Here is a 20,398-nt window from a genome sequence, read left to right on the forward strand (position 1 = left end):
GTAAGAAAAGGAAATTATTAACAGTACAAAATGCCTTTTTCCAACCTGATATTCAGATTACCACAGACCCTCCTCATTGATCTTTAGTTTGATTCAGGAATACATAAGTTGTATTCCATATAGAAAGGCATCTCATTAATGCAGACAAGAACTAAGGGTTTTATAGAAAGAAGTGCATTGTGGGGTGAGATTTTGAGGAAAATGTCTTATTCATATTCATTTAGTAGATTTTATGCAACCATATGAAGACAGAAAGGTAGCAATGATCAAAACTAGATGGAGTATGTAAGTTTCTAGCGTGGAAGATTCTAGAAAATAGAGGAAGTTTATCTGTTACCTGTAGAATACAACCTTATGAATCTTAGAAGCCCTCAAAACAGATGAGGTTTCTAAATGTTAAAGAAACAGAAAAAATTAGATTAATGGCAAGAAAAGTATGAGCAAAGCAAAAAAAAAAGAGGAAGAATAGCATCAATCTTATTTAAGCAGCGTTTGTAAGTAGTAAAGAATAAGATGTAGGATGGAGCCAAATTATGGAGACTAGACTGAAAGGGTTTTGAATTTGAAGTTCGCTCACAATAGGGATTGCTTCTTTTTATTTATAGCCCCTATTGCCTGGCATTTAATAGATGCTTAATTTTTTTTATTGAAGTCTTTTCCAGTTCTTCATGCCAATTTCCTTAAAGCAAATATGTAAAGCAAAAATCATTCTCCAATGGATATGGAAAAACAGTTCTAAAAAGAATTGCAAATGATTAACAATCCTTTCTGTGGGTGACTGATCCAAATAACCAGTAATCAGAGAAATGCAAAGCAAATTGGCAGAGATAACAACTTCTCTTGTTGGTCTAAATGCATTGATTTTGTTTATGCAAAAGCTTTTTAACATAACATAATCAAACTTATCTATGTTATTTTTGCCTGTGATTGTGATTGCCTATATTCCTTGTTAAGAGAGATGCTTTATCATAATGATGATGAATTCTCTCTTTCTCCATCTCTCTCATCCCCCATCTCATGCTCATTCTCTCTTTCTTTCTCTCTCCCCCCACTCCCTTTCCCCTTCACTTCCCCTCACTCATGTGACCATTAATATTCATTTATTTCTTAGTCTGATTTATCTAATTCTTTCCAGTAATCTACTTTTTTTAAAAGTAGTTACCATTTTTATCACCATTATATAGCATATTTAGAAGCCTAGAAATGTTTGTCCTCCTTCATTCCCTCCCTTCCCCATTTCCCTCAAGCATCTACATCTTTTGTTTCTCAAAATTAGTTTTATTATTAATTTATTCAGCTCTAGAAATCATTCTTTGGTAGTTTGGCTTAGCACTAAATCTGTAAATTGATTTAGGTAGCATTATCAGCTTTATTATAAATTCACTGCTTTCTTATGTGGTATCTTAAGAAGAATTAGTTAGGTAGACTTTGATTAGCTTGGGTCAAAATGAAGAAAGGAGAGTTGAAGGCAAGGATGCAGGTAAGAGGCTATATTGTTAATAATCTAGGTAAGAAATGATGAGAGTCTAATCTGAACTGACATTAATGGAGCTTAAAAGAAAATGTGCAGATAAGAGGAATTTTTTAAAAAATTACTTGGTGATTCTTAAGCTAGAAACATAAGAGATTGATATACCTGTAAAACTGTATCATATCTTTTCATTTGGTTGCTATCCAAAGGCTTAACATCTCTCTTTTTTTTGTCTAGTGGCCTAGAAATTTGATTTCTTGTAAAGTATGTTTATATGTACTTGCAATATACTTTTCTAATGAGATTTTGCTAGAATAAAAAAATGAGTGTTATGTTCATGATGGGACCAATTCAAGAAACTATGTATAGAACATTGTGCTAAGCACACAGTATAATTTTCAAGTACCTCTAATATTTGGTAACCATTTAAAGGTGTTCATTACCTAGAAAAGTCATAGAGAACAATTAGCCAAATCTATATTCACAAGTAATTTCATCTTCCTAAATTGAATGTGTATCTTTAGCTGGAAAATAATATGATGAAAGTGAAGCGATGTTTGGGCTAATGGTTTATTATAAGAGAGAAAATGAAATCATAAAGTGTTAGAGCTGGAAGAGACCTCAGAGATCATCTGTTTGTTCCAATCCATCATTTTAGAGATGTCAAAACTAAGACCTGTAGTGTAGTGGAAATATTTGAAAGAGAACCAGGTTCAGTGTTGGAGGACTTGAATTCAAATCTAAATTTTGCCACTTATCTTCCTTGACTGAACATGGGCAAGTCACTTCCTCTAGGCCATACTTGTTCAACTATAGAAAGAACAGCTATAAAAAATTATTCCTATAGGTTCTGCCAAATTTAAATACTATGATTGACTTAGGGTCCTAACAACCTATAAATGACAGAAAGGAATTTGAACCTAGATTCTAGATTCCAAGCAGATTGCCTCCCTAAGAAGATAATTCATGAATACAGAAGGAGAGTGGCATATATTTGAAATGACAGCTCTATACCATTAGGGACTAGGAAAGAATTGAACAGAGAGAGGAAAAAGGATATGACTAACAGAACTGTTGGTAAATAACAAGTACTTATTTGTCTGGCCCTTTGCTAAAGAAACCAAGAACTTTTTCTTGCATGTATATAAAAGTCAAGTCTGCTTTATTCTCTAAAACAGCTTTCAAAAAAAATTTAGAAACAAGGTTTATGTTACAAAATGAAACCACATAAAATATATTTTTATGAAGTGTCCTGCCATATTTTTTTTTCCAGATGCACAACTTAAAGTCTGCAACTTGAGTACGATAAACCATAAAAGTGCCCCATTGTTCTCTTTCCCTTCGCTTTTTTATAGGGGTGGGGAACAGGTCTTTACCTTACCTGCAGAGATTTTTTTTTTAAACCCTTACCTTCCTTCTTGGAATCAATACTGTGTATTGGCTCCAAGGCAGAAGAGTGGTAAGGGCTAGGCAATGGGGGTCAAAGTGGCTTGCCCAGGGTCACACAGCTGGGAAGTGGCTGAGGCCGGATTTGAACCCTGGACCTCCCATCTCTAGGTCTGGTTCTCAATCCACTGAGCTACCCAGCTGCCCCCTACCTGCAGAGATTTTATACAGGTCTCATGCAGTGAATAAAGAATTGGATTGGATGACCTGTGAGGTCCCTTCCAATACTGGGACTGTGAAGAAAATTTTCATAACCAAAAAAGAAAACCTGAATCAAGTGACTTTAAATTTCAGACTTTAGTCTTAAACTCTCTAATGCAAACCTAAGACCAAAACACTGAAGTGACTATATTTTAAAAGTTTATTTAATGAGACTTTTATATTTCAACCCTCATAGTAAATTATTAAAACATTTGGCACTGTTAGGTACATGAAATTCTATTGGAAGCCTGTTTCTTTTATCTTTCTGCTTCATAACTAAAGTTGAATTGCAAGCCATCGAGTCAAGAAACATTTATTTATTTACTATGTGCCAGGCACTGAGACTAAAGAATTTCTAAACCAATTTCTGTTGTCAAGGAACTCACAGTCCAATAGGGAATACAACTGCAAACAACAGACAAGATATAAAGAGATATCGATGCACATAACCACATACAACATCTACGAACATGTGTACGCATCTCTATATATTTTGTCTATATGTGGGTGTTTGTGGTAATATTATTTATATATACACACATGCATGTATGTGCATATATGCATCTATATATAGCTTATCTATATAGTTGTTTGCAGCTGTATTATTTACATACACACAGATAGAGGCAGCTAGACAGATAGAATATCAAGGCTAGAACTCTTCTTCCTGAGTTCATATCTCTCAGACTAACAAGTCTGAAACAAGTCACTTAACCCTGTTTGCCTCAGTTTCCTCATCTGTAAAATGAGCTAGAGAAGACAATGGCAAAGGACTCTAGTATCTTAGCCAAGAAAACCAATCCCAAGTGGGCTCACAAAGAATTGGATGTGACTTTAAACAACAGCATAACAAGGACAAAAATATTATTGGAGCATCAAGATGGTACAGTGGATGGATAGAATCAAAGAAATAATACATGAAGGGGGAATGGGAAAGACTCTTTCAAAGTTATAATCTTCCACCTTCTCAAAATTCTGCCATGTATTAAGAAGTGAAAAGAGTGGTACTTAAAAGTTTTAAGCTGTCACCCACAAATTCCTTCTCTAATATTTTGAACTGAGTAATTCAGAGTAATGTCAACTTGACATTCCTTGTCCAGTTGGCTTCTTTACATTCATTCAGCAGGCTTTGGGGGTGGTGATAAGTCTAACTAGTCAGGTCACTTTTCCAGAGGTCTTATGTTTCTATATATCACATTTTCAGAGAAGCTCAAATTGTTTTCTGTTCCTGTTCCTCAGGTTTAGTTCAGTCCAGACACAGTCTCTGGAGGTCAAATATATACAATTTCAAAAGCAAAAATTCTGTGGTCCATATGGAGAACGAATGAAATGCAAATTTGGTACTTTATTGTTCTCACTCTGATTTTTAACTCCATTTCTTTTAAATGCAAAACAGAAGATCTCTCCAGGGCTAACCCATAAAAGGGTTTCTCCAATTCTGTGTGAAATGGATGCAGAACTATCCATTTATTTTCTTATAAGCAAAAACTTCTGAAAAATATTTATAGATATTTCCATATGCAGTTGATTCTCCTTAATGATAGATTAAATCCTCCTTAAGTAATTATTTCCTATTTCTTTCCTTTTTCTATTGTTCAGTTGTTTCAGTCATGTCCAACTTTGTGATTTTATTTGGTGTTTTCTTGGCAAAGATACTAGAGTTGTTGGTCATTTCCTTCTATAGCTCGTTTTACAGGTGAGGAAACTGAGGCAAACGAAGTTAAGTGACTTGCTCAGGGTCACACACCTGTCTGAGTGTAAGTATCTGAGGCTAGATTTAAACAAAGAAAGAGGGAGTCCCTCCCCCCCACTACAAACCCAGCACACTTTTTCTACCTCCCTTCAAAAGTGATTATATTTCTTTTTGCTTTCTGTCCACATGAGAAAAGTTCCAGGCATCAATTAAGCACTAAATAAATGTTCATTGACTTGATTAGCACTATTAGCTAGTACTACACAACAGTATAACTCTAAAGTGTTTTGGTTTGGTTTGCCCCTCTGGTTCAGTGACATATATTAGTTTGTTTTCCTGTCATGCCTTGCCAAAACCAAATCTGCTCAATTTCAGCAGTTCAATTTAAATTAATTTAATCAAATCATTTAAATAATTCATTTAAATTGTTTTATTAAATTTATTAAATTATTTAAATAACTAAATTTAAAATAAAATAATTAGTTTAAAGGTTTTCTAGCATGATGATCTGATGAACATGTTGATGAGGTAAGAATTTCTAGAAAACTTTAAGCAGAGGACTTGGTCCTGGTCCAGAACTATGAACTTGTCATTGCCACCTTTTTTGTTAAAACAATTACTACAATAAGATGTAGTATATTGGGGGCAAATAGGTGGCTCAATGGATAGAGAGCCAAGTCTGGAAATGAGTTCCTGGGTTCAAATCTGGCTTCAGACATTTCTTAGCTGTGAGACACTGGGCAAGTCATTTAACCCCATTTGCCTAGCCCTCCTTTCCAGTCTTCTACCTTGGAACCAATATTTAGTATTGATTCTAAGACAGAAGATGAGGGTTAAAAAAAAAAGTAGCCTTACACAGTTACTATGTGACCCTGAGCAAGTCATTTAACTCTGTCTCAGTTTCCTCATCTGTTAAATGAGCTACAGAAGGAAATGGCAAGTCACCCCAGGATCTTTGCCAGGAAAACACCAAATGGGTTGCAAAAAATTAGGATATGAATGAAAACAATTGAATAATAACAAAAATATTATTAGAACATCTGAGTGGCCAAGTGGAAAGAGCCCCAGGAAGACTTGAATTCAAATCCAGATTCATATATGTACTAATTGCATGTCCATGGGCAAGTCACTTAACCCTATTTGCCTTGGTTTTCCTCATATGTAAAATGAGCTGGAGAAGGAAATGATGAACCACTCTGATGTTTTTGCCAAGTGTATAGTTGGAAAATCTTGAACCTCAGGACTATGTTTCCCAGAATTCCTTCTGTATCTCCCAGCATCCCTTTCCCTGCATCCTCACCTTTGCTTGGTTATGTGATTGGTTATAAGTTTTCTGAAACTCCTCCCTCTCTCCTTCATCAAGACCACAGCTTAAGTTAGCTTCCTTTTAACTCTAGTTTTTTTTTTATTTTAATAAAGCTTATAAATATAATACTTGAGTTATTGTATCTTAATTTTAATTCTCACACAAAAAAAACCCAAATGAGGTCATGAAGAGTTAGACATGACTGAAATGACTCAACAATATATAGAGAGCATATAGAGCATGGTGTAGTAGTAGGTTTAGATGAGGTAGTTAGTGTTTATTAAGCACTTAATTAAATAACATATGCCAGGCACTATGCTAAGTGATAGGACTACAAAGACCCCCCCCCCAAAAAAAAAAGTCCAACAAAAAACAGTGTCTGATCTCAAGGAGCTTTTTACTGATTTGTAGGGCAGTACTGTATGCATGCACAGACAGCTACATTATATAAAAGGACAAGTGTCAAATACTTTGTGGAATCATGAGGATTAGGATTTCATTACTGATTTGATGGCTTATAAGGAAATGAGGGAAAGACTGGGGAAAAAAAAACTTGTGGTTCCTTTAGAGCAAATCACAATATTTTGTAAAGAGGTAACAAATGGAATAATGCTTTGAAAAAATGAAAAATATAAATTATACTAGTGCTAATTATTAAACTAAAGAGTAATGATTTTTTTTGTTAACTGATGGAGGCAGTATCAGACAACTTGGATATATGGACTGGATATATGGATATATAACTGGATGTGTATATATACTGTCCTTGATAATATTGCAAATAACAGGATTTTCCCCCTCTCTTAAGAGGGAAAAATTTTTTTTGTTTGACTCTCAGACTTATTAGAGTTTCTGTATTTCTGCTTTCTTTTCTCTCATAAAAACCAATTCTCATTATGATCTTTTGGGTGGCAGTCTGTGGCAGGACAAATCTTTGATTCTTGGTATAGATGATTATTTTTTTCAAGTCCACTGCAATAACTTAATAGGTCATATTACCTTGTCTATAACAGGGCAGAACAGCTAACAACTTTAAGAATTCTGTAAATGCTTGCATTGTTGAAACTAATCATCTGAGATGTCCTACTTAAGTGTTTTTTAATTTCCATAAATGTTTGAACTTTTCATTTCATAGCATGTGCCTAACCAGGTAGTTTTTTCATATTCCTTCCCTGGTAATGGAAGCATAACACCTTGATTAAGTCAAGCTATGAAAATAGAACTTTATGATTCAGAAATAGGCAAACAGAAGCTATATTCATGTATTATTCCCTGTTTGGAAGATTCGCCAATGCTCAGTCTTTAACAAGATGATATAGCCTTTAAAAAAAAAATCCTTTCATAGTATTTGACATTTTAGGAGATTTTAAATATTCCCCAAAATGAAAACAAGTAAAAATTACCAGATTCATGAAAAGTATATATGTAGAAATGATATTCTAATCTCATTTTAGTAAGTATTCAAATCCCTATTCTAATATTATATTGTTCTAATTCTAATCTCAAATTGGTAAATTTGGACAATAAGTCTGTGTGTGTGTGTGTGTGTGTGTGTGTGTGTGTATTTTTAAACCTTCAAATCTAATAGGTAAGCCTAACAAGGAGACTCCTGACTGCTTATTTTTGTTGTTGTATAATAAACATCTTTTTTTAGTCCACAAAAGGTCTATGGAGCCATTCTCAGAATGTACAAAATAAAATATGTAAGAGTTACAAAGGGAATCAATTGTATTGCACTGGTTATAAAGATTTTTTTAAGTTCATTGGACACATTAAGAGTCCTGTATGCTTAATGGATGGAACATAAAAGTTTGGTCTTCATTGGCAGAATTCTAAGACAAAGCCCTAAAATGAAATTAAAACAACTTCAAATTGCCATCTTAAATGTAATATTTTCAGGAGATGTCCTTGTACAAGAATACCTGAATTTATTAAGGAAAAACATTACTTGAAAATCAGTAGCCAAACACAAGAGTAAATATTTTTTCATTATATTTTTATAGTCAAATCAGTTTTCTTGTGGTTTTAAAAATCTATAATCTTCCTTCCATAGGCTGAAATTATCCAACGATGAAATCAAACGGGCAATTTTAACAATGGATGAACAGGAGGACCTACCAAAGGACATGCTAGAACAAGTGAGTTACAGATAGACAGTTCATAATACCAGTTCCAATCTGACTTTCCAACAGAGACTGGGAAATAAAGAAAGTTTGACCTTTCCTAGTAAAAGATTGATCTCTAAAATGAGTAGTTTGGACCAATGTGCATTCCAATTTTTATAAAAGACTTCATTGGCATATTCATTGCACTGTTAGGTAATACAGTCAATAGTTAAGATAATATGATGGTTCCCTTAGTAACTCAAAGGAATTTCCACCTCATTAGGTATAAGATGTACAGATATGTGAAAAAATGATTTTTTTTTATATTATCCAAAACTAGATGAGGCAGCTGGCTGTCATAATATATACAATGCTGGGCCTAGAGTTAGGAAGATCTGAATTCAAATCTTGCTTCAGATATTCACTAGCTATGTGACCCTGAGCAAGTCAAGTAAGTATTCTGTACCTCAGTTTCCCTATTTGTAAAATGAGGATAGTAATAGCACTGACATCCTCCAGTTCTGACAATCAAAAGAAAACATGCAAGTTACTTTACAAATCTCAGTGTTCTAGAAATGCTAGTTATTATATTCATTATCATTTCTTAAATGATGGGTGGTAAGGAATTCAATCTATTTTATCTCTTAAAAGGATAAAATTTTCCTTTCTTCTCCCTAGTAGTATTACCTGTATAATTAAAAAAGCTTAGAATAGCATATTTATCCAATTTGCAGGTTTCATAAAACTAGAAGGAAAAACTGATGTTCCAAAAGGACACCAGCTGGCTAAACTTTGGGCCAAATAATATAACATTAAATTACCCTTGGTTTCAAAAATCAACTTCACAATTATAAAAAGAGACATTATGTGGTTCAGTAGAAAAGTCCTGGAATTGAAGACAATGGATTTGGTTTCAAATCCTGTTAGTACCATATTACCCCAAATATAGTGTGACATTTTTCTCCCAATACGTACTTTTGAAAGTTGCATTCGCACTATATTTGAGCACTTTCAGCTTTGAAACTATAAGTTGTGTATGGCGCACCTCAGCATAGTAAAAAGCACAGCTATCTCCTGGAGCAGATGGGAAATGCCAACCAAATGCCTGTTTGTTTTGATATTCCATCAAATGTCACCATTAATACTAAAGGCGCCATATCAGTGTTGATCAAAACTACTGCAAATGAGAAAGCTAGAATGACCATGATGCAGTCACAGATGATGGGCTAAAATCAACTCCCTACGTAATTTTAATGTGTAAAACATTCCCTAAGGAAAAGTGACCATCAGGAGTAATCTTTCGTGTGCAGGAAACAGAATGGATGAATGAAGAACCTGTGTTAGATTGGTTGAATGTGGTCTGAGCTCGGCATCTGGGTGCATTACTGAGTCAGAGAGGAATGCCCATACTTGACACATTCAACAGTGAAATGTAAAGAAGAAAATTGCTGAAGTATGCAAGGATCTAGATAGTTGTTATTCTGGGAGGAATGATGTCACAATTACAAGTGTTAGATGTAGTCATTAACAAGTCATTCAAAGATCATTTGAGGAAATAATATAATGAGTGGATGTTGGCCAGAAACCATGAATTTACTCCTTTGGGAAAAATAAACCATCAGTCACTGTATTAGGGAACTAGATCAAAACCGCTTGGGGCAAAATCTCCATGAGTCCATTGGATTTTTAAAATGTCATCTATCAAACAGTATGGGTGGGAGTGTAGATGGTGTTTTGTGGGACGAAGAGGGTGATGGCGATGACTCGAATGATGTTTCCACATGGGGAGATGAGGAAATAGAAGAGGAAGGAGAACAATGATTAAATATTGAAAGGTGGTTTCTCACAAATATCTATAAAAGCAAAACATATTTAATAAACATGTTGGCATTAAAACTTCCTTAACTTGTTTTCAGAACCTTGAAAAAACTTTGAATATAGAGTGCCTGCACTATTCACGAGTTAAGAGAAAGTTGTAAATTAAGTGTAATTTAAAAGGAGGGGGAAAAAGGAGAAAATAAAATGGGTGTTTCCTCTTTTTGAGTTACACTTCAAAATACTTGGAATCACACTATATTGGGGGTCATATTATATTTGGGCTAATTCGGTACTTTTATAAGACATCAGGGTCAAGTCCCTGCACTCTTCTTGACTTTAGTTTTCTCATTAAAAGGAAAGGTTATTTAGAAGATGTCTGGGGTTCCTTCTAATGCTAAATCTATGATCCTATGAAATTTATTAGTTTGTAAAAATCAATTTGCAAATCAGAACTTCTAAGGATTCCTAAAGCTGTCATAGAGTCTCTGGAGCCTTCGCTGGTCACCTAACACCTGAGTGGAAGGTGTTGACTGAGTGGAAGAATGTTGCTGTTTCACAGAAGTATCTCATGTCTTGTTCTCTTGAACTATGTGGTTCAAAAGATCTATGATTTCATTGGTATGAGGCTCTCTCATTCCTGATGCTGATCACAAACCTTCCATGCCTTATTGGGCCAGTCTTTGTGAATTGTTATACCTTAAAAAAAAATCATCTTGTGGCCAACCTTCTTGGTAACAAACCTCTTGGAACTTAGGCTGATTCTCAAACACAATATCACTGAGCCTGTATTTGAGACCTTCCAGATTGTTGTGGATACCATTGCTCAAGACACTGTTGTGGCATTTCAGAACCTGGAGTCTCTTCCATGCTGTCTAATGCACGAGAGTAAAATATTAGTGGAATAAATTTGCATTATATAAGCAGATTTATGTATTACTTAATCCTTAGGGGAAAATTATCTTTTGTTATTGTTGTTGTAGCAACAGAAACTGTTGATTTGTTGTCATAGGGCTGCCATCTTTAGTTATTTTGCATGGGGGAGCAGAAGTGGGTGATAAGCTGGTGATATTTTGACCTCTCTGACTATGTTCTCTTATCCTGTCCCAGTCCTGAATATTGACATGTGTGAGACTTTTGTCAAGGCTGTCATGCTTGGCTCATTAGCACTTTACGTTTATCACCTTAGATATTTTTAGCTTAAAACAGTTTTATGCTACTTAATACTAAACTTGGAATATTTGAATAAAGTGGATTGGCCTTATTGACTGGTGCATGCATATGTGAATGTATATATGTGTGTATACGTGCTTAAATGCCATATTCTTTTCATTGTGCATCATAAAATGTTTCATAAAAGACTGCAGGGAAAGGTAATGAGGTGTGGAGTCGCCACACCTAAAGTTAACCTATTCTTTAATGATGGGTATCACTGTCCCATTGAGTCTCAGCGTACCACCACTCCCTGCATTTACCTTGGCTGAAATTACCTGAAAGAAAAGTTCTGACAACCATCAGTTGGGTAAATTTTAACATGCACAATGGTTTAGTAAAAGGGAGGGGTGGAGAGATTAGTTTGGGACCCTAGCTTAGTCACCTCATCTCTGGTTTTCTTACTTAAAAAATGGCAGAATTAGACTAAATCTTGAGGATCTCTTCCAACTTCAAGTCTTATTTGTTGGTTAGCCAAATGATTAAAAGTAATTGCAAGTTCACTGGACTTTTTGTGAATTGCTGGTAAAGTATATTTCTGAATCTGAAATGGTTTTTTATTCTAAGTAGGTTTCAAACTGTGCCAATCAAAAGATAGAGCTGTGACATGATAGACATGAATTGATCTTTTCAAATAAAAATAGATTTAAGAGGCTACCCTCCTTTTATAGAGGGCACTATATTCTGGTCCCTTGATCAAAAGCTACTTATCCTGGGAAAATGACCATGCACAAAGCTCTTTTCGTCCTAAGACTTCTAGTCACTGTGAACAAGGTAGTCCATTTAAAATTCCACAAGATCCATTTACAGTGAAACTGCATCCAGCAAAATTCCTCCTTGAGTGAAAGTATTTCAAAACTCTGCCAATAGAGCATAAAATGCAAATAGAATGCACATCAAAAAGGCACTTGTCGGGATATCGATATAGCGAAATATAATCTACCCAAGTGACACATTTATACGCCTTCCCTTGTGATAATTTGTGGTAAGAATTATCTTTCTCTATCTTTGTTCTGTCATCTCCCTGACTCTTTCCTTCTCTTTTACCTGTGTCTGCTTCCATTCTTACTCATGTATCTGATTTTCTTACCCCCTGCTTTCTAGAGTAGGATTTCTCATAGGTCTACTTGGGTTGTGTATTCAGGGCATAACTCATCTTTTTCTTTTCACTCTGCTTATCTGCCAGTTAAGTATCATATACCCAAAAAATATGATATATAGTTAATTCTCCTTAGTTCTTGTCATCTATTTATCAGTCTTATTCAAAGTAAGCAACAGGGGCAGCTGGGTAGTACAATGAATAGAGCAACAGGTCTAGAGTTGAGAGGACTTGGGTTCAAATGTGGCCTCAGTTACTTCCTAGTTTTGTGAATGATCAAGTCATTGAACCTGTCTGTCTCATCTTTTTCATCTATTAAATGGAGAGTATAATAATGTCTATCTCCAAGAGCTCTTGTAAGGACCAAATGAGGTAATTAATAATTGCAAAGTGCTTTTCACTGTACCTGACACATAGTATGTGCTATAGAAGCATTAATTGCTATCATCATCATCATCATCATTAATTTTTGGTCTTCTTTCTCACCTATCAAATGGGGACCATAATAGCACCTACCTCTAGGGTTATTATGAGATCTAAATAAATTAATAATTGTGAAGTGCTTAGCATAATGCTTGGCACATAGTATGAACTATATAAATGTTAGCCATTGTTATAATTATTATTATTTCTGGTCCTCATCTTCATCTATCAAAGGAGAAGCATAATAGCACCTAACTCCTAAGGTTGTCATGAGGACTGAATGAGATAATTGTAAAATGTTTAATTGGTGCCTGGCACTTAGGATGCATTATATGAATGTTTGCTGAAATAGCAATTTTTAAAGAATCATTCAATATTTAATTTTTTCCAATTGCATGTAAAAATCAGTTTCTAACATTAGTTTTGTTAAATTTTGAATTCCACATCCTCTCCTTCCCTCTGATGATAAGCAATTCGATATAGGCTATTCATGTGGGATCATACAAAACATGTTTCCATATTGGTCACGTTGCAGAAGAACCTGATGAAAAAAAAAATGGAGAAAATAAAGCAAAAAATAACCTGCTTTAATCTGCATTCACATTTCGTCAGGTCTTTCTCTGGTGGTGGGCTATTATTAATATGTATTATTTATTTCTGGTTCTCATGACCTTTTCCAGTACATTTTCCTTTGCAGAACCCAACCTCATATCCCCTTCCTTCTAGTATCATTCAAAACATCTTAGAGCTGGAAGAGACTTATGGATCATTTAGTACATTTTACAAATAAGGAAATTGAAGTCTAGAGAGATGAAAGGAGTTTTTCAAGTCATCTTTTTGTTTTCATTCACCCTCCATAACCAATACCAATTCTACCTTTATGCCATCTCTTATATTCTCTCCTTCTTCTACACATACTACAACTCCCAGACTGTTGTTATTGGTTAATTGATCTCCTATTCTCCAGCATCTTCTATATTAATGCATCCTTCGCCCAGCTGCCTTTGCTTTTCTTATGGTTCAGACCATATCACTGCTTCAAAGGCTACGTGCTCACTCTATGATGAAATATAAATTCCTCTGTTGGGCATTTAAAGCCCTTCTTAATCTGGCTCGAATCTAACTTTCCGAGCTAGTTATTTATCTATGACTCTTGCTACTTACTACTACCTACTTACCAATTGTAAGACTTCCTACCTTCTGTCTATGTTTTATTACTTCTCATCTTCTTGGAGTCCCCAGCATCCATATCTCCCCACCCCTCTCTTTCTCTCTCCTCTTTATCTCTTTCCTCTCTTTCTTTTTTTCATCCCTCCCTCCCTTTCCATCTTAGAATCAATACTAAGTATTAGTTCCAAGGTAGAAGAGTGGTAAGGGCTAGAGATAGGGAGTTAAATGACTTGCCCAGAGTCACACAGCTAGGAAGTGTCTGAGTTCAGATTTAAACCCAGGATCTCCAGTCTCAAGGCTTGCCTCTCAAACCACTGAGACACTTATCTGCCCATCATTTTTCAAAGGATAAATTCATCACTAGTAGTAGTCTCTCAGTAACTGAGGATGAAGATTGTCTTTGTGCGCTTTCATCTGTGATGTACAAGAGTGTGCACAAAAACACTTGTGCGTGAAGGAGATTTAAGTGGAAAAGTCGATGCACAGGGACAATCCCACTCTCTTGGCGTTGGAAGCCTGGGTCCATTGGCACAAAAAATCGTTAAATTCATCACTAAAAAAAGCAAAAATCATTATCTACTTAGTTTTTGTAATAAAGAGAGATCCAGCATAACTCTTAAGGGTTTAACTGCTTTTGGTTTCTAGTGATTATTTATAGGTGGGTCTCAGTCCCAAAGGTGCCACCATTTATTTTACTTTTCCTAGCCCATGCTTTGCTTTAGAAGGAAAAGTAGATTAGAGGATCTGAAGTCCAACTATGACTGTAGTAGTCAACTCTGTATGGAAAACACAAAAAAGATGGGAAGGGAAGGCAGAGAGAACAGATAATCCCAGTAGAATGCCCACATATAAAATCACTGCACTGTTATCTACTGAGAAGAGCTCTAGGCTGAGAAGCAGTTATGGTCAGATACTGTCCTGCTACTAATTAGCTATGTGACCTTGAGTAAAACGAATTCACTTCTTTGTTGAGCCTCAGATGCATCATCTGTAAAATGAGTGAGTTGAGCAAAATGATTTCTAGTCACTTTCACCTATCACATTCTAATGGTGAAGAAATTTGCAAATGAAGAGCCATGGAAATTCACGTTTCCTGGAAATCATGTAATCATTATTGGTCCAAAAAAGAAGGAAATGAGCATTTCCTAAGAATTTAGAATGTGTCAGAAATGCTTTTACAAATATCCTATATAATCCATCCAACAACCCTGGGAGATAGGTTGCCCCTATTAGCCTATTTTACAGTTGGAGAAACTAAGGTAAATAGAGCTTAAGTGACTTGCCCAGAATCACACAGCTACTAGCATCTTAAGGCTGGATTTGAACTCAGGTCTTCCTGACTCAAGGCCACGTAGATAATTAAAAAATTCATTTTTAGCATCTCCCAAACTCCTATGCCTTTTGTTTGTTTAGCAGTTACAATTGTGTCCATCTCTGTTACCCCATTTGGGACTTTCTTGGCAAAGATACTGGAGTTGTTTATTAATTTACTTCTCCAGCTGCTTTTTTTTACTGATGAGGAAACTGAAGCCAACAGGGTTAAGTGACTTGACCAAAGCTACACAGCAAATAGGGAGATGAGACTTCCTGACTCCAAGCCCAGTACTCTTTCTACTGCATCACCTAGCTGCTCTGATGCCTTCTGAGCTAGTAATTTCTTTGAATCACGAAGTCAACTACCATATCGCTTATACAGATCTCAACTTTAACGTTGCTAAGATGGGGGACAAATCTGGCTCAAGACCTTTCTTATAATAGATAAGATTGCCCTAATGCATGGCCATTTATTTTCTCAATGAGTTTAGTGGTACAAGTTCATTGAATATATAAAAATTCACAACCTTTAAAAATTAAAATTTTAAATTACAATTTTTTATCATAAACTTAGCAAACATGAACATTTCAACACACAAAGAATAAAGGATTTTTTTATGAAATGGAGCTTTTATAATAGGTTTTTTTACTGTATATTAAATTTAACACAATGGTAATCAGTTTAAACAACCACAACAGAGAGAAAACTAGAAAAAAAAATCAAGATTGCTAGAGTGATTTGCTAGTTTTATGTTTGGGTTGAATGTGAGAAGCAGCCAAATGCTCTTCTGAAAGCATCAGGTATGAAATGTTGGAGAAAGACCAGCAGTTTACTTAACCTTGAATAATAAGACAGGAAAAGGACAGTGAATCTGCCCATGGGACTTGTAGTATGAAACCAACACTGCCGCTCTGCAATAAGAGTGGTGGCAAAGGATCTCAACTTATTCTCCCTTTTAGAGGATGTTAATGTTTCCTTTATTTGTGAAAGAGAGAATACTCCTAGGAAGATTTCCAGTTGAATGGTGATATAAGAGCTTCTTCCTATGATGGCCTTTTATGCCTTCTTCAGTATGGCTCCAATTTACCTTTCCAGCCTTACTTAATTCATACTGCTTTCATTCCTTTACCTCATCTATAATTACTGACAAAAGCATTTGCACAGACCTTCGTATCCAGAAAGTGCTCCTTCTTCATAATCTGCTTACTGAATTCTTTCCTTCAAGGCCTTGCTCCATGAAACTTTCTGTGACCTTCCCTTTCCCAAAACTAGAAGTGATCTTTCTCCCTCAAGTTTTCTTAGAGTGCTTTAACTTCCACACCTGCCTTATATTGCCATGTATCATATTTGTTTTTATACATGCCATATTACCTTGATTGGACTTTTAGATTCTTGAGTGATGGGACTAGGATTGTTTTTCATCTTTATTTTTCTAAAATCTAAGACATTATCTTGTCATGTAGTAGGCATTAGACCTAGAATGATGATAGTTTCCCAAAGCTAGAAATGTCAGAAGAACTTGTTCTTTTTCTTTAGATTGCCTACCAAAGAGACTTTGTATAGATATATAAACTTATGGATAATTACTTAGAAATTCTTTCCAAAGCAGATGGCCCCAGAGAGGGAATACCCATTTTTACTTGTAATATCTCAAAAGGTTTATTCAGAATCATAGAATCAGAGTTAGATGACTAGAGATTACCATGAATGAGATCTTTTTTTAATTTACTGTTGGTTTTTCCAAGGAATCAAATAATTTTCATTGATAAATGGCCTAGAACCATGTCAAATTAAAGAGGAAAAAATCTAGTCCTTGTCTTCCAGAAACTTGAGAAGAAAATATATGAATGGGCCAGTAGATAAAAATGGTGTTGGATTTCGAGTCAGAAGGACCTGAGTTCAAATCTTTCAGAAACTTATTAGCTTTGTGTGACCCTGGCCAACTCTATTAACTATTACTCCATTAGCTTCAGTTTCTTCATCTATAAAATAAATCATTCAGTAATACCCATCTCACAGAATTATTGTGAGTATCAAATGAAGTACCATGTCAAGTGTTTTGTAGACTTTAAAACAGTATATGTTGTTAAGTTGTTTCAGTCATTTCTGACTCCTTGTGATTCTATTTAGGGTTTTTTGTTTTGTTTTTTTGGTAAAGATTCTGGAGAGGTTTGCAATTTAATTCTTTAGCCCGTTTTACAGATGAAAAGCTGAGACAAATAGGGTTAAATGACTTGCCCAGGGTCACATATCCAGTGAGTATCTGAGTCCTATATAAATGCTAGCTATTATTATTGCCATAAACAGAGGATAAGAATCTCAGAAATTCAGGGAAATGAGAAATGAAACAATGCAAAGTATGGTTGGGTGGGAGGCAGGGGGAGATTCACTATTGATAAACATGTCTTTTGACATATTTCTTTTAGCTCCTGAAATTTGTTCCTGAAAAAAGTGATATTGACCTACTGGAAGAGCACAAGCATGAACTAGATCGGATGGCCAAAGCCGATAGGTTCCTTTTTGAGATGAGCCGGTATGTTGGAGCATACTTACAAGTAGTTCAGTTGCAATTTATCTCCCTGGGTATGATGTTGTCACAAAGGAATAATTAATTGCTTTTAGTTCAGGGACATATTTGTGTAGCCAGATCTAGATCATCTTACAAGTTCAAATCAGAAGAAAACTATTTATGTTATATATAACTGAGCCATGGCAGTAAGGAATTTGAATGGGGAAAAAATGAGAATTAGATTCAGTTCTGCACTCTCCTTAGGTCTTTATGAGAATAGCCCAAAGGACTATTTAAGTGGGAAATTTCCATTTGAAAACCTGCCACTGTTCTATATCTTCTTCATTCAGAATTATTTGCAATTGATCTTATTTTCTTAAGCCATATAAATTCTTCTCTTCCTTACATGCTAGAGATGAATTTGAAAAAATTTCCCCCATGTCAATCAGTTCCAATAATCTCCCCCATTTGCTAATGTAAATAGTTTTTCCTCTCTCTGCCCTTCACGAATATGTGGGATTATATTTTACAGTGTTGATGACCTGGAAGGTTATTTTATTTTTCAGACCAAGCAGGAGGTAGACCCTAGACTCACTCAGGTCCATGATAACCCAGAGGTCCCCAGAAGGCTACTCCAGCTTGAGAAATAGTCTACATCAGAGTAAGTCAATCCAGTGGACCACATGTAGCTAAATATTTGGATTAGATTAAAAATAAACTCTTCTCATAAAGACCTAAGGAGAATGCAGAACTGAAACTTTAATTCTCATTTTGTCCCCATTCAAATTCCTTACCACCATGGTGATAGTCTATATATTCGTATTGGATTTAGGCTGTTGAAGGGAATGAGAGAATATAGAATCCCACTTTATGTTAAGACAAATAATTCAGAGATGGTACAACAAAGGTCAAAACCCTATGAATAGTTATGGAAAATCAATAGCCATATATACAATACGATTTAGGATATGTTGTGCTCCTCTTAGGCCTGAAATCAATCCCATTAAATGTTCTCTAATATAGACAACCAAAGTTTTCTATGGGAGCCCTCTGGACACAAATTATTGTGTTGAATGGCTTTCCAGGATACCTCATTAGCACAGATTAATTTTTCAACCATATTTTTACAAAGGGGGAAGAGAGAATGAGAAGCCCTGTATATTTAAGACATAACCCCAGCTAATGGAATTCTAAGTGTGGAGAAGCAGATGTAATGAGAGTTTATTAAAGACACTAAATGGTTTTGCCAAGACCTAAACCCTATGTGGCATTAAACAACAGATTATTTTCACAAATTTCTAAATTTTTTTCCATCTTACTACAAAAGTGCATTATTCATTTTTGTTCCCTCTGTGTGTAAAAGAAATGTCAAACACTTTCTAACCTCTTGTAAGAATGACTTTGTTGACAATGGCCAACATATCTTCCAAAGACCATTTACTGTTCTCGGTCATGTTGGGTCAGAGGGATTTGCGTACCATTTCCCCCAGCCCCAAAAACATCCTCCCAAAGCAAACTTGGCAAATTGCTTTTGGCACCTGTGCTTGAGAGCCATTGTAGACATCTGGTGGCAACCCTTCCCTGCTTTCTCCCTGTCCACATTCTTGCACCCGTATCAGATGAATGTTAATTAGCCTGTGTTTGCTTTTACAGAATAAATCATTATCAACAAAGGTTACAATCCTTATACTTCAAAAAGAAGTTTGCAGAGCGTGTAGCTGAAGTTAAACCTAAAGTTGAAGGTAAATGAATGGGCCTGACCTAGCAACAAACAATGGTGATTATCAGTTTCCTAGCAATCAGGTATTTTGTGTCACATTTTAAGTGTGAATACTCAACATGAACTCACTGATTAACAGTAAAAGTGATACAAACCTTGTGACTTTTTCTACCACGTATAGACTTATTTGCAAAGACAATAGAAGATTTTTTGTGATGGCACTAGGAGACAGAACTAGCATCCACCCTATGAATCAACAGTGTTGTAGCCTCTTTGTATGCTTTTTGGAGAGCTTGGGGGAAAGCCATAAAAGACATGATTTGATCCACCATATGTATGAAACTATGGAATGAGCTATGTCAGCAGGATTCTGTTCCTGTGTTTTATCTAAGGGACGGTATTGTGGTCTCCATAATGCTAGTGGACAAAGAAAATCTATGCATAATTTTAAAAATAAGTTTTATATAAAAATTTAAATAAAATATGTGTAAGACACCTGCGTATAGTGTAGCTGTAAAAGGGAAGCTTGAAATTGAAAATCTTCTGGACATTCTCAGTCCTGACACCTAGTAGTGTCATGTGAGACAAAGCTTCCAGTTTCATCATTAGGATGGGGATAATATTATTTGATTCAGAAGGATGGGAAAACTATTAATAAATTTCAAAAAAGAAGACTCCACCTCTGTAAGTGTTATTCTTCCATTTATTTTTCAGAATTTAGGGTAAAAAAAGTTTAAAAATTGCTTTTACATATAATAAGGGGGAAATTTTAAAAATATACATATTTTTAAGTGTTTAGGGTAGGAGACCCATGTGAAATTTTGGAGCATTTCCAGTGTTGTCTTTAACAGCACTGACAGAGGATTTCAGTCATCTCCTTTCCTTTACTCCCATCACATTTTGCTACTGGCTT

The 20,398-nt window shown here is 35.2% G+C and overlaps 1 protein-coding gene across 6 annotated transcripts in view; it reads left to right on the forward strand.

Annotated features, from left to right (window-relative positions):
• Window positions 1-20,398, forward strand: part of DAAM1 (dishevelled associated activator of morphogenesis 1) — a 232,987-nt gene that overhangs the window by 190,280 nt on the left and 22,309 nt on the right. For all 6 annotated transcript variants that reach the window (XM_007472963.3, XM_056810827.1, XM_007472959.3 and 3 more), the window contains 3 exons: window positions 8,171-8,255; window positions 17,683-17,789; window positions 19,419-19,507. In XM_007472963.3, the coding sequence (XP_007473025.1) occupies window positions 8,171-8,255; window positions 17,683-17,789; window positions 19,419-19,507 (281 nt within the window). The remainder of the gene's footprint in view (window positions 1-8,170; window positions 8,256-17,682; window positions 17,790-19,418; window positions 19,508-20,398) is intronic.

Source organism: Monodelphis domestica, chromosome 1 (genome assembly GCF_027887165.1).
Source record: "Monodelphis domestica isolate mMonDom1 chromosome 1, mMonDom1.pri, whole genome shotgun sequence".
Taxonomy (NCBI): domain Eukaryota; kingdom Metazoa; phylum Chordata; class Mammalia; order Didelphimorphia; family Didelphidae; genus Monodelphis; species Monodelphis domestica.